This window comes from Ailuropoda melanoleuca, chromosome 10, assembly GCF_002007445.2.
Source record: "Ailuropoda melanoleuca isolate Jingjing chromosome 10, ASM200744v2, whole genome shotgun sequence".
In the NCBI taxonomy this organism is placed as follows: domain Eukaryota; kingdom Metazoa; phylum Chordata; class Mammalia; order Carnivora; family Ursidae; genus Ailuropoda; species Ailuropoda melanoleuca.
In genome coordinates, this window is record NC_048227.1 from 51,670,219 (window position 1) to 51,696,461 (window position 26,243).

At 34.3% G+C, this 26,243-nt stretch overlaps 1 protein-coding gene across 4 annotated transcripts in view; it reads right to left on the bottom strand.

Moving 5' to 3' along the window:
* ASCC3 (activating signal cointegrator 1 complex subunit 3) overlaps positions 1-26,243 on the bottom strand; it is a 320,199-nt gene that overhangs the window by 251,324 nt on the left and 42,632 nt on the right. For all 4 annotated transcript variants that reach the window (XM_011228387.3, XM_002921969.4, XM_034670897.1 and 1 more), the window contains exons 5-8: positions 12,811-12,931; positions 11,103-11,307; positions 10,240-10,381; positions 9,523-9,648 (exon numbers count right to left, since the gene is read on the bottom strand). In XM_011228387.3, coding sequence (XP_011226689.1) covers positions 9,523-9,648; positions 10,240-10,381; positions 11,103-11,307; positions 12,811-12,931 — 594 coding nt within the window. The remainder of the gene's footprint in view (positions 1-9,522; positions 9,649-10,239; positions 10,382-11,102; positions 11,308-12,810; positions 12,932-26,243) is intronic.

The following is a 26,243-nucleotide window of genomic DNA, read 5'->3' on the forward strand; positions in this document are numbered from 1 at the left end:
GGGAACTTAATAAGCAGGGGGAGAGGGAGAGGAAGAAGCAGGCTCATAGCGAAGGAGCCTGATGTGGGGCTCGATCCCATAATGCTGGGATCACGCCCTGAGCCGAAGTCAGACGCTTAACCGCTGTGCCACCCAGGCGCCCCAAGATCTCACTTTCTTGATAATTTATAATTTTGAAAACGGGATTATTTCCTTTCTTTGATACAAATGATTTATTTGGGAATGCAATAAACTACTGGCCTCCCTCAGAGAGAAGGGGGAAAACAGACCTTCTTTTAACTTGCTATAATTCCCAGTTTCCAGAGTTATCTACAGCTTTTGGTTCAAAAAGAAAAATAAAATCCATAAATAAACACAGAAGATTCTGTTAAAACACAGGCATTTCGTGAGTTTTGACGGAATAATAATTCTCAACTGCATCAACTTCATGTCCTACTTTGTTCCATTAGAGTAGAGTTTCTCCATTTGGGAAAGATATTTTTATTGTAAAAAAATAATAATAATCAGAAGGAGAGAGTTGATAGCTCCAGAGATCTCGAAAGAGTCTCCTTTAAGTCTTTGGTGAGTGCTGACTAGCACAAGCATATCAGAAAAGCGCCCAAGGTAGGGGAAAGAACCACTTAAAAGGATTAGAGGAAATAAACCTCACCCTATAGGGTCTGGAACAGCTCCCGTTTTTACCAACCATAGTGGAAAACCTCTTACTTTACTGGGAATTACGCAGAGTACTCTGCTCAGAAGAGCTATGTCTCAGTAGTGAGGCAAAACTAGCCTTTAAATGCTGTGTTGGCCCACCTAAGAAATTTTAGAAGCAAGACCTGAAAAGCTCAAACTGACCCAAAGTAACTTAATTATATTCCGGGAATAAACTCAAGGATGTTTATTAGAATACAGAAATATCCAGTATCCAATAAGATAAAATCACAACGTCCAGTTTTCATAAAAAGTGACCGTGCATGCTACAAAAGCAGGAAAAAAATTATAATAAGAATAAAAACTGATCTGATCAACTAAAATAAATCAATAACACAAATGACAGACCCTTCAAGTCACTAGAGCAAAAGTCAGCAAATTATGGCCTATGGGCCAAATCTAGCCAGACATCTGTTTTTGTTTTATTTTGGTTTGGTTTGGTTTTTATGGCCTATAAGCTAAAAATGGTCGTTACATTTTGAACAGGTATTTTAATAAAAAGAACACAATAATGACTGTTGAACAGAGATCTTATATGGTCCACTAAGCCTAAAATAATTACTATTTGCCCCCAAAAAAGTTTGCTGACCCCAATCTATAGAAATGACTGTGCAAGTGGAGGCATAGAAGATATCAAATAAAAAAAAATTACACTTTTAGAGATAAAACTGCAATGCTAGATGAAAAATACACTGAACAGTACGCAGAGTATCTTAGACATTGAAGAAAAAAGATCAGCAAATTAAAATTCGCTGTTTTAAAATTCATGTATTAAAATACACGGAAATAGAAACCACCCAAAATGAAGCATGAAGAGAGAAAAATAATAAAAAACAAAATAAAAGTTAATAGAACATCAGTAAGCTGTGTGACAACTGCAGGAACCCTAATATATCTGTGATAAGACTTCCTAAAAGGGAGGAAGGGGTAGAAAATTTTTGTAAAAATAATGGCCGGAAATTTCCCACATTTGTTGAAAACCAGAAACCCACAGATCCAAGATACTTAACCAATAGCAAGCACAAAATACCTGAAGAAAATCACACCAAGGCAGTGGTACGCAGAATTCTAAACTGGCTCTCAAGACCTCCTCCTCAATCCCTGCCACAGTCCACAGTGTACTGCCTGCATAAACCCCAGAACTATGAATATGATGGATGTTACTTCCGTGATTCCACTATGCCATATGCAACAGCCGACCTTTAGAAAGGAAGATTATCTGGGTGAATCTGACCTCTTCACACGAATCTTTAAAGTCAGAGTTTTCTCACCGCCAGTAGAGGTCAGAGATTTAGAGCACACAGGAAATTTGATACTCCCTTGTTGGTTGTGAAGACGAAGTGGGACATATGCCAAGGAATGTGGGTAGTATTTAGGAGCTAAGAACAACAGATAGCAAAGAATCGGGAACCTCAATTCTACAACTCCAAGCACGTAGATTTGGCCAACAATCTGAATGAGCTAGTTAAGGGAATCCTTCCCCAGAGTTTCCGGATATGGGATCAGCCTGGCCAAAACAACAGTTCTGCTGTTATTAAACAGTAAACACAGAACCCCAGTCAACCTCACTCAAATCAGACTTCCAGAACTCTGAGATAATAAATGGATGTTTTAAATCACTAAATTTTTGGTAATTTCTTATACAATGACAGAAAGCTAATATAAAGTCATATCATAATCAAACTGCCTAAAACCAATAACAAAGAGAAATCTTAAAAACCAACCAGAAAAAAAGCATATTACATAGAGAAGAAGATTAAGAATAAAATATTAGAAACAATGAAAGCAACGTAACACAGCTACATCTATAAGGACTGGCAAAAAAACAAACAAACAACTGTCAGCCTGGAATTCTATATCAAATGAAATATCTGTCAAGAACAAAGACAAAACGAAGACTTTTTTCAGACATGCAAATCTGAAAGAATTCATCAAAAAGCTTGCACTATAAGAAACAAATACCAGATGGAAATCTGATCTACACAAAGGCATAAAGGGTAACCTGATAGGTACACAAGTATAAAAATTTTGTTTGTTTTTATTAGATATCTTAATATCTTTTTTTAAAGATTTGTTTATTTGAAATAGAAAGAGCACACCTGAGCAGGAGGGGCAGAGGGAGAGGGAGAGAGACTCTCAAGCAGACTCCGATCTCACAACCCTCAGATCACAACCCGGGCTGAAACCAACATTCCATGCTTAACTGACTGCACCCCAGGTGCCCCTAGATATCTTAATATCTTAAAAAGACTGTTAAAGCAAAAAGAGTAACAATGTATTCCCGGGATTATAAGGATGCAGAAGTAGCGCACTGGGTGCCGTACGTGTAGTACATGTGGAACATATTTGTTCATTTGTTTGTTTTGACGGTATTCTGTGCTAAAAAATCTAGCAAACAAATATATCAGAATCAGGATTCTCATGGCCCCAATCTCCAGGTGAAGCTAGACATTTATCAAGGGAAATATCATATGATAAAATGGTTAGAAATTTAATCTGTGCTACATCATATCTTTCCCGATGAAATCTATGAAATCTTTACTAAGATCCCTATCCATGTAAACAAGATTGTAAACTCACTTTGCAACTTTCAACTTTCTATTTTTGTTATTATTTTTTGATACCACCTCTTAAAAAGGCAGTGAATGGTTCAAGGCCATGCTTCTGATGAAACTGATGATATGCTTGACAGTGTAATAACCAGCCTTGTGGGATGCTTCAGAAAAGGCTTTTTATTTGGGGTCATGTCCAGGTTTTAACAACATTCCACCCATTTCAAAGTGGTCTCATGAAAAAGATCCACACTCTGAAGTATTTTTCTGGATGCTTTAGTTTTCTTGGCTTTATAATTTGATCAGATCAAGCTGTGTCAAGAAACTCTTTGGCTTTAGGATCCCCACCTCAGGTTCAGAAAACAAAGTACAACAGGAAAAGTAGTACTTTTTATATTTATTCTATTTCAGTTTTTTCAAAATGTCTCTCTTGAATAACCACAGAAGTCAGTAATTATAATGACTGGTTTCTTTAGTTTCTATCAAACAATTAGAAACTACTCTAAATGTCTTAATAGAGTGACTGTAAGTTTAGTTCTTCTGATCTTGTAGGATAGTATCCAATACTACTCCCACATGTGTTTGGAATAAAAGAAGAGCCAAAAAGCATAAATGAACACAGAAGTAATTTGTCTACCAAATATAATTTGCAAAATAACAATAAGTCTTTTTTGTTTTATCCACACTCTGGCCTCAGTGTTTTCATCATTACATCTTGCATTTTAAGCTAACATTTTAGCTAAAATGTATTAAGTACCTAACAGTCTTCAAAGATTTTTATATAAATAAATTTAATCCTCACAATTAAACTATGACAAAGGTACTATTATCCAATTTTACAAATGAAACACTGGATCCCACAGAGGACAGTAAACTGCCCAAAGTCTCAGAGCTGGAAACTGGAGGATGCAAGTCAAACGAGGTCAGCCTAGAATCGAAGGCCCTGTCCTTAACCAACGTGGTTTTCTGCCTCCTAGACTTAACATGTACAAACCCTTCCTTTTCTCCTATTCCTCACCTTGGTAAATGACAATATTACTTACCCATGATGACCTGGACATCATTCTAGATTCAAACAAAAACTTAGATGTCATTCTAGAGTCTTCTCTCTGCTTCATCCCATCCCATTTAATCAGTTACATACACTAGTACCTAAGTTATTCTCTATTATCCCATTTTTCATATAGGCAGCCACTTTCTTAATTTAGGTGCTTCACATTTCTCTCCTGAACTACTCTCCAGCAGCTCTACTGTCAATCTTCAACTTTGCATTGCAACCAGGACAAAATTATCTAATGTGACATTCAGTCAGGAGAGGATTTTATCTATGGTTCCATAGGATGCTAGGAATGGCATGCAATATGAACCCAGTGAAAAGAGAAAGATACCATCTTCAGGAGTACTTTTCATGATACATAAAAATCCCACCTTGCATAAAAAAGATCCAAGCCAAAAAAAGCATCCACTAAACAAACATTCTGTTAACACCTACATTTTTTCCTGAGGTCTAAATTACTATTCATGCTAATGACATCTGGTGGGATCATTATCTAAAGTGACAGGACACCAAATGGTTTAATTATGTACTTATAATGACATATTGCATTTGAATGTATTCTTCTCCAATATTATTACTGCTTATGGAAGTGCAAATTAAAACCACAATGGTAGGGATACGTGGGTGGCTCAGGGGGTTAAGCATCTGCCTTTGGCTCAGGTCATGATCTCAGGATCCTGGGATGGAGTCCCACACAGAGCTCCCTGCTCAGCGGGGAGTCTGCTTCTTCCTCTGCCTGCCACTCCCCCTGCTTGTTCTCGCTCTCTCTGTCTGGTAAATAAATAAATAAAATCCTAAAAAAAAACAAAACAAAATCCACGATGGGAAATCTCTATATTAAGTCAGAATGGTTAAAATAAAAATAAAAATATAAATAATATAAAAATACAAATTAAAATGGTTAAAATAAAAAGAAAAAATAGGGATTACACCAAATGCTGGCAAGTATGTAGAGAAATTGAGTCATACCAGATTGCTGGTGGGAATATAAAATGTAACTCCAGGAAACAGTGTGGTAGTTTTTAAAAAAACTAAACATGCAGCTACAATATGACCCAATAATTGCATGCTCAGGTATTTACTCCAAAGAAATGAAAACCTAGTTCACACAAAGACCTGTAGACAATGTCTAGAGCAGCTTTATCCATATTATGGGTGGAATTATATTCCCCCAAAGTTCATAAATTAAAGCCTTAACTGCCAATGTGACAGTATTTGGCAACAGAGCCTGTAGGGAAGTAACAAGGTAAAATGAGGTCATCTAAGTGAGGTCCTAATCCAATAGAGTTGGTGTCCTTATAAGAAGAGGAAGAGACACCACACAGGGAAGAGCCCGTGTGAGGTCAGGGGGGCACAGTGAGAAAGTGCCTGTCTGCAAGCCAGGAAGAGAGTCCTCACTAGAAAGTAAATCTATCAGCACCTTGATCTGGGATTTCTAGCCTCTAGAACTGTAAAAAATATATGACTCTTGTTTAACCACCCAGCCTGTGGTTATGACAGCCTAAGCAGAATTATACAATTTGTAATAGCTCAAAACTGTAAACAACACTGACATCCTTCAACAGATGAAAAGTTAAACTGTGGTCATCCATATCATATGTGGCAGGCAGAATAATGATCCCCACTGATTTCCACATCCTACTCCATGGAACCCATAAATGTATTAGGTTACGTGGCAAACAGACATTAAGGTTATAGATGGCATTAACCCATTTAAGGAAAACTCTTACTCCTATAATCTAAATTAATATGAACAAAAATTTTATTTAGAAATAAATATGAAAGAAAAATAAGAAGCCTGATCCATTCATTATGTAGACAATGAATGTTAATGTTTTCACATGAAAAGTGTTAATATTTAATACAATAAACAAAATAATCCTTAATGATGAAAATGCTTATAATAACTGGTAAAGTTTAAAAAGAATTATGTATAAAACTATTTACTCTTATAGGTTTTCAACCCTTGCTGTATTTCACAATCACTTACAGTGCTCCAAAAATCATCTTTAAAATATAAGTATTTGGGACCATCCCAAGAGATTATAATTTAATAGGGAAGAAGGCATTTGGATTTTGAAAAAGATCTACAGTTAATTCTGATGCACAGGATGAAACCCACTAATATAAAATTACAATTTTGGTCTAATATATAAACTTACTATAGAGAATAACTTAAAACTGTAATAATAGGAAATTGGTTTAAAAGTAATAAAGGTATAAAACAGAATACTGTATGGTGATTACAAATGATGTTACAGATATGTTTGTTGACATGGAAAGATATGTAGATATTTATACAAATACACAAAAAATAATATGTGTGATAAAATGCCATTTTATAAAACAAAATATACATGCATACATAAGTGTAGAATGGAGTTCATTTTGGTCAGCTGTGGTTATTTATGCTGCTTTATGCTGCTCTTTTTGCTTACCTCCATTATTTGATATTTCTAAATAATTACATATGAGATATATATATATATATATACAGGAACTTCATTTGGTGACAGAAAAGTTTAACTTTATTTTTTTAAAAGATTTATTTATTTATTTGAGAGAGACAGACAGAGAGAGACTGAGCAGGGGGGAGGGGCAGTGGGAAACGCACACTCCCCGCTAAGCAGGGAGCCTGATGCCGCACTCAATCCCAGGACCCTGGGATCATGAAGAAAAGGTTAACTTTAAGTAATATGTATACTTCAAGAATTTTTTTTTCAGTTCAGTACATGCTTATGTATTTCTTTGACTTCTCTGTGAGTTTAATATCCAGATGACTAGATCCTGCGGTACACAGAAAATAAATGACCTAGGTTGCCGACAAGTGCCAAAATAAGGTGCTGGATTATACGCCTTAAGCCTCCATAATCAACTGATTTGACTGAAACTGTTTGACAACCATTAAATGATGCATGCTTGATTGAAACTGTGTTAAGTCGAAGGCTGATGAGATACTGATCAGAGGTTCTTACTCATTATCAACAATGTCTTTAGGAAATAATCTACATTAACACTCTCACCAACTACGTGAATATTCTGCAGGTATCTTACATCTTTGCCATACTTCTTCAAATAATGGGCATATTTTAGGTACATATGGATGCATCTGATGCAGGTGAGTATTTAGGAGTTGGTAAAAAGAAAAACTATGGTGGGGGGGGTCACTGTCCTCTCTTATAAAAAGGGATAAGATGATGCGCCTTCCTACATCCCCCATGTTCGGTCTGATTATAGACTTAAGAAGTTTTCTTCAATATACCAATTCTTTTCCTACGTGCACCCCCCCTCCCAGCCCGTGCACTCCAAGACCATGAATTCTAACTCTACCTCCAATGTAGATCACCAAGAACTTCAATTTGAACTCACTTACATTTCACAGATTTGACTAAGCAAATTGTTATGTAAAACTAAATTCTGACAAATTAAGATGTTTCCAAATACATTTTAAAAGATCATTTGATGTACTGTATGGTGACTAGCATAACATAATAAAATAAAATAAATTAAATAAAGAAAAAAGAAAAAATAAAAGATCATCTGAACAGTTTTTACTTCAATTTACAGACAATCCAATAAATCAGATCCCAAGGACACCTGATTACAAAGTTAATCATTAATCTGCATCGCTATTTAGTTAACAATGCCCTATTACTAGAAGTCATTCAAATAACTTGAAATACTCAAATCACATTAGCACCTTCCTCAATATACTGATGTTCTCTAAAACCACCAGAGTACAACATTCGATATAATTTATGTTTCTGGACACTCTTTCAAGGGGCCGTACAAGTTTACCACAGTAATGTTTTAACTACATTGAGTATATGCAGTCTCCAGTATATTCTGGATTGGCACTACTTGGTAAGTTTATCGAAGGGAAAGATTATTTTCCTACACAGCTTTATAAATTAAACTTTCTCAAATCCTCACAAGTTAAACATTAGTCAAAATTATAAATAATCCCTTCCTAAAACTACACTATTACTAAAATTCTAAAAATTCGGGAAAATAATAAATCACAAGCTGAACAGTCAATTTAAGTAAATGTAAAAGTAAACTAAGAAATAGTTTATTTTGAGGGGTACCTGGGTGGCTCAGTCAGTTAACCATCTGCCTTTGGCTCAGGTCATGATCCCAGGCTCCTAGGATCAAGTCCCGTGTCAGGCTCCCTCCTTCTCCCTCTCCCTCTGCCTCTCCCCCCTGCTCATGTTCTCCCTGACTGGCTCTCTCTCTCTTAAATGAATAAATAAAAAATCTTAAAAAAAATTAATTTGAGATAAAACAAATATGGCAAAATTTTGACAAATGGTAAACAAAGGAGACAAAAGATATATGGATAATACTATTCATGCAACCTTTCCATAGGTTTGAAATTAATCAAAATTTAAAAGTTGAGAAAAATAAAGAAAATAGTTTAGAATTTGATCCCCTCCTCAAATAGTATTCTATCGTCTTATAGGTTGACCGTCTGATATATCAATACATGAATCCTTTAAAACAGTTTAAGCCAGCCTACACAGGTTAAACCAAATATTAACTGAAAAAACCAAAACAAACATGAAATTATAGAAATAGATATACAAAGATATGTTTAATGTGTGAAGAATGAGTTTTTAAAACTCAAAGTCCCCTGGGGCACCTGGATGGCTTAGTCAGTTGAGTTTCCAACTCTTGGTTTTGGCTCAGGTCATGATTTCAGGGTTGTGGGATCGAGCCCCTAATCCAGCTCCATGCTCAGCATGGAGTCTGCTTGCCCCTCTGCCTCTGCTCCTCCCCTTCTCCCACTCTTCTCTCTCTTGCTCAAATAAATAAAATCTTAGAACAAAAAAAACCCTTAAATTCCCCTACTGTACCTCTTCAGTAAACAACTGCATATATCCTCTCTACTTTATCAGCCAACTACTGACATTTAAAAATACTTTTTCTGTACAAATCTATTCATAAAACATACCAAGCACCAAAAATATCAACTTTTTAAAATTATCATCTTGGGACACCTGGGTGGCTCAATCTGTTAAGCATCTGACTCTTGATTTCAGCTCAGGTCAAGATCTCAGGATCCTGAAATTGAGCCCTGCCTGGGGCTCCACGCTGCTCTGCAGGGTGTCTGCTTGAGATTCTTTCCCTCTGCCCCTCCCTCTGTCCCTCCCCCTGCTCCTGTATGCGTGCTCTCTCTTGCTCTTTTAAATAACTAAATAAATAAAATGATCATCTCACCTCATCTAAGTCTTGGATATAAACTGGTTTTTCCTCAAAGCCAACTGGCATTGGTTCACTATAGGGTATCTTTACTTCTTCATACATCTTGTTATTCTCTCTTTGGATTCCTTCTGGTAAAATCATCTATAAACAGAAAAAATAAAAATTAAATAATAAAAAAAACAGTTGTTCTGGTAGAGATTCTTTAATTAAAGAGAACAGAGAGAAAGAAAAAGAACACTACTGGCTTTAGACATGGCACTGGTAAATAAGTATAGCTAATTTAAAGAAAAACAAATCTAAACTAAACAAAAACAAACAACCCATATACACACAAATTATTCACATATTGGATCTCTCATATAAAACACCTATTATGCTGATGAATTTTAAGTATATATTTTTAGATGGTCTCCTGAAGACAAATGTACTTGTGTGGCTAGGAAAAATGAGCAAAGTACAGTGTAAAGACCAAAAAATAATACAACTGCTAAAACTAAAAAATACAAGTTCTATAAATAACAAAAGGGAAACGAACAAATATGTTCTGAATACCTACTATGTGTCAAGAACTTTACAAACACTGCATTATTTCATTTTCCCCAATATTTTAAAATAAAAGTTAGCATAGTATATCAAATAGTACAAGAGTCACAAAAGAAACAGGGAAAATCTATGTGTTATTTCCTCAGAATAGACATATTACCCCAAAGTGGTCATATACTAGTGACATACCTTTGCACCAGCAATGAATGCTGATGTTCTCATGGCTTCAGCCTGGGAATCATAAACGTGGGGATAACGTATTTTTTCAATATCCATATCTCTCTGCCTGCTCAGAATTGGAACACTTCTAGCATTCAGAAGTGCCTGCTCTCTGTAAATACGAAAATAATAGGATAAATCTGAAATTCTTATCTTGCAAAAGAAAGCATATATTAAAACAGTCACTACAATAACTATTTCAGGAAGCCTTCCCTTATAAAGTAGAAGAAACTAAATAAAGATAACAGCAATCCTGAAATTTTCTGTATAACTACATAGGAGTTAACACATTTTTAGGTACTATTTTTAGGTAACATCACCTGGTAAGTTTAATTTAATGTTCCTTATTTATAATTTTGTTTGTCACAATCCAGAGATGTGTAACAAGGTATAAATTCCTTTTTAAGAACAGGATTCAATATTTAAAAGAACAAGTATCATAATGCCTTCATCCCTTTTTCCTCCTTCCTAATTCTAAATAACATGAGGAAAAGTATTCTTATTAATCCAGAAAACAAAACAAAACAAAACAAAAGTCTCAAGATAAATCTGTGTAGGCTTTACAAATTTTAACCTAGTGGTGTGTGCACAGCATCTAAAAATAGCTTACCTCTGTAATCCAAACCTCTCACCTACATAGATGCAACCAAGAGTACTCTAAGATCACTGCTTTCTTATTCCAGAAAATTAGGTTTTCATACAACAAAATTCGGTTATTATAAGAAAACATGACTAGAAGAATCATCTAAATTGTTAAAGCTAAACTAAAAAATGATGATACATAACGACAGCAATTACAACAGAAGCATTTTTCAGCTTCTGGTTTTTATTACCTTTGTATCCGCAATTCCTTAGGATCAAAGCACATAAGTCCTTCTGCAACTTCTCCATCTTCTCCAGCCTTTCTTTCTCGTCTGGCAATTCTTTTTTCTTCACGGCGATACTGTTTCATTAATTGCTTTTCTTGTTCAGATTGAATAGTAACTTGACAACCATAATTAGGTTTAGCATTTTCTCCTAATAGTTTTTTGCAATTGTCTACAAAGCAAATTAAAGAAATGTTTTATAAATTTAACCTTTATGAAAACCATTTTTCCCTTCACCAAAATGTAAGATAGCACAATGCTCTAATTAATTTTTTTTAAAAAATTGTCACATTAATTGTATGTTTTAAGGAGAGGTTTTTAAAAATATAATATCTAGGTGATATTAACACAATGGCTTAAGAAAAGTCACCAGAAATTTTCTTTATACAGATTACATAGTTTAGTATTATAAATTCTTAGATAAAACACCAGGAATTTAAAAGTTCAGTTTTATAATTTTGAAATTATTTGTTTATATAATTTCAATAAATATAATAATTATCAATAATTAGCACTTCCTATTAACATAATAATAAAATATTTTTCATATTAGATGTAACTTTTCCCTATGTAACAGACCTTATTGTGTTAAATTGAAAATATGTTACTACTTACTTAAACATGAAATAAAACTTATTAATATTAGCTCAGGATACATTTATAAGATGACCAAGGCAAATAAAAAATATGATACACCTTTTCATGGAAATAGAGTTTAAAAAAAAACAGGAAGACAGCCAGAACCACTAAGAATCAGGTCAATGAAAGCTCAATGTTTACAAGGTCCAATTTAAACTTGTGGTTTGGCCAACTCAATATTAAGGAAAATATTTCTTCCAACAGGATTATCTTCTATGTTTAATTAAATCTTTCCAAGTAGGAGTATCTTGGCTTACTGCAGCCCTAAAGTAACTGACCAGAGTGTTGCTGTAAGCAAATAAAATTATTGTATTGAAGACCTACCTGTTCCAGGCACTGCTGCTAAACTAGGAAGACAATGAAGACTGAGATTTGGCCCATACTCTGAAGGAGCACAGTGCAAGTTATTTTATCAAACTCTAAGATCCAACACACAACAAGGAAGGAATCAGGTGAAGCATCAAGATGGGAAAATTAGTTTTCTAATTCATCTAAGCCACAGTTAGGCCACTGTTCGGCAAAAACTTTAACAGTTGGTATTTGTTTATGTATGTATGTGTGAGTGCATATGTAAAGAGAATAATAATGAGAGAAAGAATAAGAGAGAGAGAAAGAAAGCAAAATGTTAAGGACTAGCAAATCCACATGAAGGGTATACAAGTATTCACTGTATTATCCTTACACATTTACTACAGGTTTGAAAGTTTTCAAAATAAAAAAGTTGGGAAGAAATTATAACAATACTTGGCTCATAGTAAAAACTACATGTATTTGCTTTAAAAAAAAATTTGTCTATTCAAATCTCCAGCAAGAAAAAATGCCATACCTAAACATAAATAGAATGTCTACTGTAATACCCTATTTAAGGGATTGATATTTGTTTTATATTCTGCCATATCTAAAATCTACTTTAAAAAGTGGTATCACTAAATTATATAATAGGCCAAAGGATATTAAAAGCATAATTATATTAAAAAGATTTGCTAACCAATGAATCTTTCCATCAAATTAGAATTACCACTGAATACTTTCTTACCTTGAAGAGCCTGCAACTTATGATCATTTGAAGAATTAAGAAATCTATCCACAATTGTAATTCTGTTCTGAAGGAGTTTCTCAATAAGTTCAAGTCCATCAGGTCCCAGCAGTTCAAATAGCTTAAAAGAGAAAGAATCAGAACAATTGTTACCTCAAACTCACTGTCTTCAAGTTATTAAACCTTGTTCAGCAGAGGTATGAAGCCAAACCAATACAGAAAGAAGTACCCAAAAAGTATTTAAAAAAAAACAACTTAAGAATGAAAAATAACTCTTCATATTGTCATATATCTTTCAGCTTTACAAAGTCAATTTGCAAGTACTAAAAAAGCACATGATTCAACTTTTCAAAATAATTATGATTTATAATTAAAGCTAACTCACAGAATAACAAATTCTTACACTTGGCTTTTCTTGGTATAACCTAAGGAAATTCCAAAATTAATTTGCTTTTTAATATACTTTTCTGTTTTTCACAAATAGAGTCCAGAGTACCATTTTTCCTACAACTTACTACATATAACAGCTATCATTATAGAGTGAAAGAACTATTAAAATGTTTTAATGATTCATGACATGCAAATTTTTAATGCTTAATAATTTTTATTATTTTTATTAAATTTATTTTATTTTAATGCTTAAATAATTTTTAATGCTTAATAAATCTGAAATCTAAACACAGTTCCACAAGTGCTTTAACTTTTTATAAAAGTTTCCATGTGTATCTTATGAACACTAATTGCCAAAGATTAAGCTGATTCCAGTGTCAGAGAACTAGTGATTTAGAAAGACTCTCAATCGCATTACTGTAAGAAATAACTGCTCCAGAAAGCCTTCAGATTTCTTCATACGTGGTTTGAGGATATAATTTTTTTCCTCTCCAGAAATGTCATATCTAATTTTACATGTGAAGATTTATATTAGCCAAATTCTAACTGTTCTCAGAGATTCCACACAAATAAAATCATAATTAAAGTAGGAATTTATGATAAGTATAGATGAAATGTTAATATTTAATAAATATTTTATTTTTGCTGTTCATTTTGTGGACATTATCTATACACAAGGCCACAGCCCCTAATTCTAGAACATCTTGACTTTTGGGCTAAACATTACAGAACCCAATCACTCTCACCCTGGCTCATAAAACACTAATTCCACACCAGGAGAGGCAAGCCAAGAAGAATTTAGGCTACTGCCTACCCACCTTCCATCAAGTACTCAGCTCCTAAAGCAACGGTGTCACTCAGATATAAGCTTTCCATTGTCCCCACTTCTACCTCCAGAGTTTGCATCAAAGATTTTAGACTATAAAACAAAAAGGTCCCAATTTCTTCCAAAGGTATGTCCTCATTTGCAACTTGGCAGGAAGTTGAAGCCTTCGGCCATCTCAAAAACAGCACAGAACATGCTTAACTGTAACTAGAGATTCACAAATTCAACAACTGGGTTACAAAAGAGAACTAAGGAGCGACAAGTGGGAGGAGTCCTCTTTGGGTGAGAATAAGTATCAACAATGACCTCTGGAATTATTCCTTCAAAGGGGCCCCAAATTTATTGGATTAGTTTATGGAGCAATTTATGCCCCAGGACATTTCTACAAACAACAAGCAATTATCTGGTAATTGGTAAATTTAATAGCTTGGTGTGGTCAAGGAAAAAAAAGCAGAGGGTCCTGTCAAAACTACTTTCATCCCAGGGTGACTGGAAATACCCAAAAGTGTGCCTCCTCGAGAAACAATATCAGAAGCTAAACACTGTGGGGTAAGGGTGAGAGGAATTGTCTGCACTAAAATAATCCAGCTAATCACTAAACAAATTAACAAGATAATAACAATAATATACCCAGGGCGTGGTAGATTAGATGAAATAAATTCCTAGAAAGACACAAACTACCAAATAGCGGACAATCTAAATAGACCCGTAACAAGTAAAATATCGAATTAGTAATCAAAACTACCCACAAAGAAAAGTGTAGGTCCAAATGACTACACTGGTGAGTTCATTCAAAAGATTTAATGCCCATTCTTCACAAACTCTTCCAGAAAACAGAAGAGAGAACATTTCCCAGGTCTTACTTTGACCCCGAAACGAGACAAATACATCATAAGAAAACTACAGACCAATATCTCTTAGGAATAGAGACACAAAAATCCTCATAAAATACTAGTAAACCACATCCAGCAATATATAAAAGGATTTACACACCATGTCAAAGTGAGATTTATGTCAGGAATATAAAGTTGATTCAACATAAGAAAATCAATTGATGTATTGCATTGTATCAACAACAACAACAAAAGAAAAACCTCATGATCCACTCAACAGATGCAGACAAAGCATTTAATGAAATCCAACAGCCTTTCATGAAAAAAGCACTCAACAAACTAGGACTAGACAGGTACTTCTACCACCGATAAAGGGCATTTATGAAAAACCGTTAGTTAACATCATACTTAATGGTGAAGCTACTAAAAACAGAAATGAGACAAAAGAGTCTGTACTTGTAACTTCTATTGGATACTGCATTGGAGGTTCAAACCAGGGCAATTAGGCAAGAAAAAGAAATAAAAGGCATTTAGATTGAAAAGGAAAAAGTAAAACTATTTCTTTTCGGAGATCGTCTATATAGAAAATACTGAAGACTACACTAAAATACTATTCAAACTAATAAACAAGCTTTCAAAAAGCATGACAAAACCATTCAGTGAGGAGAGATCAGTCTTTTCAATAAATGATGCTGGGACAACTGGCTAGTCATACGCAATAGCATGAAGTTAGACTTACACCATAAACAAAAATTAACTCAAAATGGATCAGTAATCTAAATGTGAGAGCTAAACATCATATAAGTCTTAGAAGAAAATGGAGAAGATCTTCATGTCCTCAGATTTGGCCAAAGATTCTTAAATATGACACCAAAAGCATAAGCAACAAAAGAAAACAGATAATTTGGATTTTAGGGAAACAAAAAAACCGCTTCAAGGGATAACATCAGGAAAATAGAGGGAAAATGCAGAACGGGAGAAAATATTTGCAAATCATGTATCCGGTAAAAGACTAGTACTGTCACTGTCTACACCCAGAATATATAAAGAACTCTTACCACTAATAAAAATACACCAATTAAAAACGAGCAGATCTTAATTTACCATAGAAAAATATATAAATGGCCAATAAGCAGGTGAAAAGATATTCAACATCATTACTTATCAGGGAAACACAAACCAAAGCCACAAGAACCACTGGAAAGGCCATTTAAGAAAACTGGAAAATAACAAGTCTTGAAAGGATGTGGAGAAACCTGGAACTCTCATACATTGTTTGTGGAAATAGAAAATTGTGCAGCCACTGTTTTCCACAGTGGTTCCTCAGTGAGTTAAACACAGAATTACAATGTGACCCAGCAATTCCATCCCTAGGTACATACCCCAAAGAATTTACAACCATGTGTCCAAACGAAAACTTGTATGCAAATATGGATATTCACATAGCCAAAAAGTCCATCAACTAAAGCACGGATAAACAAAATGTGGTATATCCATACAACAGATATTCCTAAACCATAAGGAGGAATGTAGTAGTGTACAACATGGATAAACCTTAAAGACATTTTGCTAAGTGAAAGAAGCCAGTCACAAAAGACCATATTATAAGATTCCATCTGTAAAAAATGTCCAGAATAGAGCAATCTCTAGAGACAGAAAGTAGATTTGTGGTTGTTTAGGGCCTGGGAACGGGGTCAGGGAGGGAATAGGAGGATAGAAGATAAACGTTTAGGATTTCCTTTTTAGGTAAAGAAAATGCTCTAAAATGACTGTGGTGATGGCTACACATATCTATGAATATACTAAAAACCAGTGATTTATACACTTTAAATGGATGAATTGTATGGTATGTGAATTATGTATCAATGAAGCTATTTTTTTGAATTACAAACCAAAATGATTTAAACCAAAATACTAAAAGTAACAAAAAATTACTTATGGTTAAAAGATACAGATTAAATACATGCTTTCTGTTAGAAATTTTAAGTGAATGTTTTGAATTGCTGTTAGTTCAATGTAAGCCCTGTGCTTAAGCATAAGAGTGATATTTTAAAACCAGCAAATTCAAAAAACGATATCTCCATAATCCAAACAAATTACAGTAAGAAATGCTCTCTACATACATCTTGCAAAATCTTTCATATTCTATCAACTCTCAGAGAATGTGTCAATTCTTAAATTGAGACCATTTCTTTCATAAGAAAATAATTTATCATGGCAGAGTTACCCTTACACATATTCTTAGCTACTTCAAGTTTACTTAATCTGAAATACAATATTCACACATGATAAATTAGAGATTCACAAATTTTTAGTCCAACGTAACTTTAAGGAAAACACCAGTATATCTGGAAGACAACTTCTAATGTAGTATCTCAGGAGGAGGATCGCAGCACAAAGAGCCCTTCCTTTTTTTACTTCCTTTCTTTTTTTTTAGCCCATTACTTCTTAAAAATAACACACCTAAGACCTAGCAAGAGAGACAAGAAGGCTGTTTTGCTCTGAATAGTAGGACTTCCATTACTTCCAAGATGAAGAATCCCCAGTAGAATCCTGAGATCAGCTGTCATCAGTTTTAAAGTAATCCCAAAATTACGCTTTCCCTAACATTTGCCATTTTCATCCACATTGAGACCAGGTGCAGTTCTCATTCAAGATTTGCACTACAAACTAATTTGGCAATGAGTGTGACTATTTGTAAAGACACAGCTGTCTGGATCACTGCTCTACACACTGACACAAGTTCCAGAAGCTATCAAGTTGAAAAACAAAGAGGGAAAAGTTAGCGGTACATAAACAGACATCAACTACGAACGAACAAACGAACAAACAAGAAAGGAAGAAAGAAAGAAAAGAGAGAGAGAGGTAGGGAGGGAGAGAAAAAGGTAAATTTTACTATACTGGCTATAAATTAAAGATATGAGGTTTAAAGCAGACACAAGAGGAATAGACAGGTAACGTCCTTGCCCTGGTAGAGGTTGTTAAAGCCATTATTATGATCAATATATTATTATTAAGGTACTTCTCAAAAGACAAGGTTCTTAGAATTCTTACCGTTATTAAAGATCCTTTGTCATTAAACTAAATTTTTAATTGAAATAGTTCATTAAATTGAAATAATGAGTGGAAAGAGTCAAAATAATGAACCAACAAACTACATTCCTAAGATGTCAAAAAAAAAAAAAACCCATTTCAGAACATGTACAGACTAACTTTAAACAGCATTACTTCCTTGTTTCTTATAACACTTCTAACAGATAAATGTAGTTTGTGAATCTCTCAGGAAAGGTAATACCCACTTTACCCCATATTCTGAATTATATCATATTTATTCCACTTGGAACAATGCTATAATGGATGCTATATTCCCAACATAATATCAAGTGAATCACAAATATCACATCTTCATAAAAACAAAATATAATAAACTTTTCAATAATATACCATGGAAAATTATACTATAAATCCTATGAAAATTGGTGAGAGAGAGAGAAAATGAACCTCAATTAGAACTATAAATCTGTTCTCAAACTGGGGTATGCAGAGATATGCTGAGTGTTACTGAAACCACAGAATAAATATGGCAGATATCCTTGGATTATCAGTTTACTCAAAGATTAAGAGAAAAAAAATACTATTTCCAAGTAAAACACAACTTTAATCATGTTAGTGTACTATCCAAACTATGTTTCTCAGGTTAGTCAAAAAATGAGTAATTAAAGTATTTAATCACTAACTTGGGCTTTAAAGCAAGTAAAGTTTCAGTATTTTTAAAAGGTCTGTCAGTTCCATTCTGTTTTGTTTTTTTTTTTAAGATTTTATTTATTTATTTGAGACAGCAAGAGTATGAGTGGAGAAGAGAGGCTGAGAGAGGGGGCAGAGGGAGTGGGGCAAGCAGTTCCCTGCTGAGCGGGGAGCAGGACATGGGACACAGGGCTCCATCCCAGGACTCTGCGATCATGACCTGAGGTGAAGGCAGATGCTTAACCCACTGAGCCAGCATGCGCCCGTTGCTCCATTCTGTTTCCATCTAGTCAATATTAAAGAATTAACAAAAGTCAAAACTAAGTCTATCTGGAGTTCCAAAAGACCTCTTTCAAAAGAGAGTCCAACCCTTCTACATACAAATAGTCAATGGGCATTCTGAAAAATGACGCCGTGAAGCACAGTAGGCACAATATCGTCATGTGAGCAAGGTATCCTTTTGGATGACAATATGGTTAGGTAGAATATAGGATTAATCTTAATACCGAGTTAAGCAACTAAGGTTGTTCTTCAAGGAGTGGCCATGGCTCTGTCCTACTCAAAATTTTACCAATGATATATAAGCTAGAAGACATATTAAGTCAAATTAGTTGAAGTGTTAATTAGCTGCATGGTAGAATCAAGATTATAAATTTTCTAAATAGTCTGATATATCTGGCCAGTCCTAAGGAGAAGTAATAGAGACAAATATAAAACCCCACAATTAGGTTAAAAAAAACCTCACGTGCAGGCTCCTCTGCTAGGAGCCTGCTTCTTCCTCTCCCACAACCCCTGCTTGTGTTCCCTCTCTCGCTGGCTGTCTCTCTGTCAAATAAATAAATAAAATCTTTAAAAAACAAAACAAAACAAAAAAACCTCATGTGAATTTCTACAAGATGGGGAAACCTGGACCCACAAATAAATTCCCAAGAAAGTTCCTGAAAGGATGGGGGTTGGTTGCTTGCAAGGTCAATATGAATAAAAAATGCAATGAAGGCAATGAAAAATTTTAATGTATCATAGTAGTACCACAAAAATCCCATTTAGCAGGGCTCCCAGCTGGGCTCATTCGGTAGAGCACGTGACACTTGATCTCAGGGTCGTGAGTTTGAACCTCACGGTGGGTGTAGAGATTACTTAAAAATAATTCCACTTACCATCTCAAAGGATACATTGACCGAACCATATTTAGAGTGCTGAGTTCAATTCAAATTATACTTTTTAAGAAGGTGACAATAAAAAAAATAGTGTAGAACATGGAAAACCAAGTAAAAATATGATATACCTATGCAAACTGTTTCAACAGATCTATTTTCATATGTTATTATCCATTCCGTTTGAAGGATACTCATTCACAGACTTGGTTAAGATAAAGATAATGAATTTTATTCTGGCCCCATCTTCCCTGATCATTCACCACTGCTAAATACTCCTTATCCTTCTTTAAACACACTTTTCCTTTGATACCCTTGATGCACCACTTTTTGGGTATGTGTCCTACCACTCTGGAGGTACCTTCCTGTCTCCATTTCAGGCTCACTTTGACTATCAAATGTTGGAGTTCCTTAAGGCTTAATCCTAGGCTTTCTATTCTCTCCTTAGCTGTTCACATCTAGGCCCTCAGCATCCAGTAGCAAGCATGCTAAAAACAAAACAAAACAAACAAAAACCTCTTAATTTTATACTTATTTCCCAGAACTCCACTTTGCGCTCCATATATCTAATTGCCCAGTTATCATCTCCAGTTGGAGGTTTCAGGGGCTCTCACAATTCTACAAGTCCAAAACTATCTCTTGGTTTTCCACCCTCTTGACCGTTTTCTAAGTGTTCTCTATTTCCATGAATAGCACTGCCATCCTTACAGTTAGTTACACAAGTCAAAAGTATAAAATGTATCCTTACAACTTCTTTACCCCACAGCACCCAATCCCACCCCTTTCATCCATTCCACTATCAAGTCCTCTTGATCTCAACTACTAAACAGATTTCAAGTCTTTCTGCTTGTCTATTTTAAGCTCCCAAACATTGACTGCCTGTACCTCTCAAAAGACTTCTTCTTTTTTTTTTTAAGATTTTATTTATTTATTTGACAGAGAGATGGCCAACGAGAGAGGGAACACAAGCAGGGGGAGTGGGAGAGGAAGAAGCAGGCTCCCAGCAGAGCATGGAGCCTGATGTGGGGCTTGATCCCAGGACCCTGGGATCACGCCCGGAGCTGAAGGCAGACGCTTAACGACTGTGCCACCCAGGTGCCCCCTTCTCAAAGGACTTCTAAAAGGTTTTTGCACATCTATCCAAAACACTCCAATCCATTCTCCACATATCAACAACAATAAATAATATGAAATGTAGGTCTGCTTAATACATGCTACCTCCCCTCCACTACTTGCCAACAAACTCTCCAATGACTCTCCACTGAAGTACTGAGTGGACCTGAACAAAGAACCAGAACCTCAAAACATCACAAGTGCTAAACTATAATTAAAAAATACTGAAGCATACTCAATCATATTGCTATGACTAGAAAGAATTTTAATACCATTAACAAAGTTAAATATTGTTTTTAAAACAGCATCCTTTTTAGTTCTCCATTCTATGTATGTTTTATGATGAACATAAGGCATGGCAGTATATGTATATAATTTAAAATTAAATAACTACATTTATATTAGGAATACATTATCAAAATTGTTATTAGAAAGTATAATCAAAAAAGTTTGGAGACCAATGCTTTCAAATATCACTCTGTTATGAAAGTTTATCTCAATGTAACAGTTTTCTAATCTAGCTATTTTTATGATACTTTTTCTGAAAATATTATTAAATGAATGGTGTTTCTGAAAATTGTCAGTGTTTTATAGAATTTAAGGAAATACAAAATACATACAATCCATTGATACCATCACTACTCATATTTTCAAAACTTTTTTTGTGTAAGTGCATTCTAAGTCAGCAAACCCATCATTTCTTCATCTTATCCCTTGTCAGTTAACTTAGTAATTTACCAAATTTATGAATGCTAGTATAACATAGCAGTTTAGCATAGGAGAAAGTTAGCCAGGGCTCAAATCTTTAAAAGCCTAATGCTCAGGAGTTTTAGGATCTTAGACATCCTTCTGAGCCTCCCATTTTCTCATCAGTATAGCAGGAATAAGAGTATAGGGCTTTGCAGGGCTGTGATGTGAACAAAATAATTATGTAAATGTATTTGACACAATGCCTTGCATATAATAAGCAATTAACTTTAGGTACTAAGTATTAAAGTAAAAAATCATAATCAAACAAGGGAGCAAAGTACACAAAATAATTTGTAATACAATAATAATTATAACAATACTTAATATCTGTATATTACTCGTGTCCCAGGTAAGGTATTAAGTACTTTACATATAAAGCACGTATTTTCACTGTCTGTATCTGAAGAAGTATTTAGTGAATCTCTGCTAATTATACATAGCACTGATACATTTATCACTTAAAAACAATCATAATAGAAAATAATTAAAAGAAAATGCTACAAATAATATCTAGTAATCCACTACTGTTAGGAAATAAAATGAACACAAGTATTAACAAAAATATCTAATATACATATTTACTTTCAGCATTTTTTTCAAGAAAGTGCGCTCATGATTGTAATATGTGCATACACATATTCTTTTTTTAAAAAAGATTTTATTTATTCATTTGAGAGAGAGACAGACAGCACAAGCCGGGAGAGGCAGTGGGAGAGAGAGAAGCAGACCCCCCGTTGAGCTGGAAGCCCAATGTGGGGCTCAATCCCAGGACCTGGAGATCATGACCTGAGCTGAAAGCAAACAACTGACTGAGCCACCCAGGCACCCCACACATATTCTAACTCTTAATTTCTGCTGTTAAATTATTCTCTGTTCAATGGTGAAATTAAACACAATATATCCTGGTGCTCTGTAAATAGCAACTTTAAGTTTGAAACAATGTTTCAACTAATCATTGGTTAGATCATAGCTTCCTTAATCTTCCAGCCAACCACCAGTATGTCTCCACTTCAATCCGCTACATACTAGAACCAGATGACTCTTCCTCATTGTCATCTTTCATATTAACTTTTTCAAAAAGCTACAATGTGGTCATCTACCCTCAATTTGGAAGGGACCTTAGAGGACAGCTAAACAAAGCTCTCATAAAAGCAATAATTACTGCCATGGGAAGACAGAAAAGAGGACAGTTGAGAACATGGGCTTGGAGTCAGAAAGAACTAACTTTAGTTATTAGTTCTGCCAATTTCTAGCTATAGGACAATGGACAACTTTCATAAGCTCCCTGAGCCTCAGTTTTCTCATTTGTTAAAAGAAATTAGCACAGTGTCTAGCACTAAATGCTCAATAAATACTGCTGTTACTGACAATTTTTTTCCTGGTTGATGAACATCCAGCATACATTTGCCAGCAGCAAAATATCCTACACTGTAATTCATGCCACTGCTAGCTAAGGTAATTCATGCCACTAATTGTCAAATGAAAAAAAAAATCTTTCCTTAAATTGAGCCCAATCTGCCTCACTATAGCTTTCATCTATCATTCTGGCTGTGCTCTCTGGGTTACAGAGAACGATCTTAGTAACATTTCTACAAAACACCCCTTCAAACCATCTGAAGATAAAGCCAAGTAAAGTACGAGTCACACTTCACACACAAGTCCTTTCTTTTCCAGGTAAACATAAATCAATTCCTTACTATTAGTCACATAACTTGGTTTCCAGATAATTCTTCATCCAAGTTCCTTTACAAATTTACCTTTAACTGAGCCTTTAAAAAAAAAAAAAAAAGCATCATAAACCAAAAGTGAACATAGTATTTCAAATATAATTTGACTGGGGCAGATCACAGAGAGTACAACAATTCTGAACTAGATGCTAAAATTTTCTGAACATAGCCTAAGTTAGTAACAACATCACACTGTTGGTTCAAACTGAATGTGCAGCCAACTAAAAACATTTGGTTTTAGGTTCTTTCCACATGAATTCCTAGTAGTCCAAGATTCCCATATTCTGTATTTTTTACTATTTGTAAGCCCAGAATTCAAATAGATTGCTTATGAAGTTCACTTTCTTTCTTTTTCTTCCTTTTATCTTTTGAGAGCTTTCTAAATCCAGATTTAGGCATCTGTCATATCAGTAAACACTATCAATGTTGAATCTGTCCTGAATCCAAGTTCAGTAACCATGCCTGTATGCAAATTATTGATTAAAGTACTGAGTACAGGGTTGCCTGGGTGGCTCAGTCAGTTAAGTGTCTGCCTTTGGCTCAGGTCATGATTTCAGGGTCCTGGGATCGAGTCCCATGTGGGACTCCTTGCTCAGTGGGGAGCCTGCTTCTCCCCTCCCTCTGCCTGCCGCTCCCCCTGCTTGTGCTCTCTCTGTCTCTGACAATAAATAAACAAAATCTTTAAAAAAATAAAGTACTGACAACAGGGCAAAAATAAAAATAATAAAGAATAAGAATAGAATAAACAAAAAGAAATAATTGACCCCAAATTGTCACTGAACCAATAATTAGGGTAAAGTTTTTCAATAAACTGTTAATGCTGCCTGACTGTATTAATTACTGACATTTTTCTATCTCGTTTATTTAATTTAGATACTTCCCTAATATTGTAGCTACTAGCCACGACTTACTTATACTCTAAATAAATTATAAATTTAAAATACAATTTATCAGTCATATTAGCCACACTGCAAGAGATCAACAGCTTCAAGTGGCTAGTGGCTATTATGGTGGAGAACAAACAGAATATTTCAATCACTGCAATCACTGGCCTAGAAGATATTTTGATTCTAATGTAAAATGGTCTGCTGAGAGCTAGGTAGAATATATTTACATAGCATAATTTATCGTACTGACTATCCTACCAAATTAGATTTTTTTAAGTCCATAGTTTTACGTTAGTTTTTCTGTATTGCACATTCTACAAGTTTTGACAAATATATAATGACTATAAGGATATATTTCTCCCATTAACAGTATCATACGGAATGAATTCACTGCCCTGTGCTCCACCACTTCATTCCTTCCTCCCTTCCCAAACCCTGGCAACTACTAATCTTTGGACTATCTTCAGAGTTTCACTTTTTCCAGCATGTCATATAGTTACAATCATACAATATGTAGCCTTTTCAAAACGACTTCTTTCACTTGGCAATATTCATTTTTTTCCACATTTTTTTCACAGCTTGATGGTTCATTTCCTTTTATCACTAAATAATTTCCCATTATATGGTTATACCACAGTTTATTTATCCATTCCCTTCCATGTTTTGGCAATTATGTCTTTACTTTTTATTTTATTAAATTGTACACTTTTCATTTTTCCTTATTTTTTATCTTTTCCAAATTTTCTATAATAAACATATAATACTTAATCAAAAAATGTTTATCTTATTTTTAAATAATACAAACCAGATTCTGGTTTATCAATTTTTTTTACTTTTTGTCTGCTAAGGACACAAAGCATCACTCACTTAACTAACAAAATAAGTTTATTTACCATATTTGGAATGAACACCAGAAATTATACAAATAAAATCACTTATCATGTAGGCAAATTAGCTGATAACTAAGAATATGAGAACCAGTAATAAGACAAATTATTTCTTCTATCAAATTGTATTTTTCTAGAGAAAAGTATTTTTTTATCAAACACAATTTGACCACATGACATCATGATGACATACACTATTTCCTAAAAAAAATTTACCACTAAAAAACTATTGTAGTAATTTTTAATAATTACTTCATAGCAGCAATAAATGTTTTAACAATTTAATCATATGGATTCATAAGCAAACTCCTTATCCTAGTATCTAACTACAACTAGTTAAGAATGAAGGAGAAGCAATAAGTGCAGGGTATCCATTATAGTCTAAGTAGAAAAGACATGGCATTTTTAACTAGTTAAGAAAAAGAACAGCAGCTTCCACACAGAAATCAAAAATGTGTTTGAGCATCTAAATAGCCAGGTTTATAAAATGGAGCAAGTAGGTGATGTATTACTCTTCAAGTAAGCTTATTTCTTTGTGTATCAAAAGAAAAGGGACATTTTTTGTAGAAAGCAATACCTGTGATTGCTCATATACACATTTAATATTTGTATGAGAATTATTTATTACATTTCATATAGACTGGTAAAATGCAAGCAATCTTTAGCCTCTTTCCTTATTGGTACAAACAATAAAAATCATAGCATTTATTAGGGGTCTTTCTATTTGGAGGATTTGCAAGGCACTAAATTCTCTCCCCGAGAACAGTATATCACACACCACTTTTTCTAGGCATCAACTGATATATAAAATGCATAAACAACCAAGCTGTGAGAATCAGTACTCATATAAAACTAGAGACAGGGCTAAAAGTACCAAAATAAAGCAAATATAAATAAGGCTTAATAAATTAAGATAATTTTCCATTACCTTGAGCAAACTCAAGATTTAAATTTTAGCTCTAAATGGAAATAACAGTTGAATAAGTGCTTTTTGGTCACTGATTATGACAATACAATTGGCATGTACCTTCTATATACTGAATTTAGTTACTCTACTATTTTCAATTTTTACAATACTCATAAATAGCTAAACTCTTAAATAGCTTGCCACAATAAAAAATG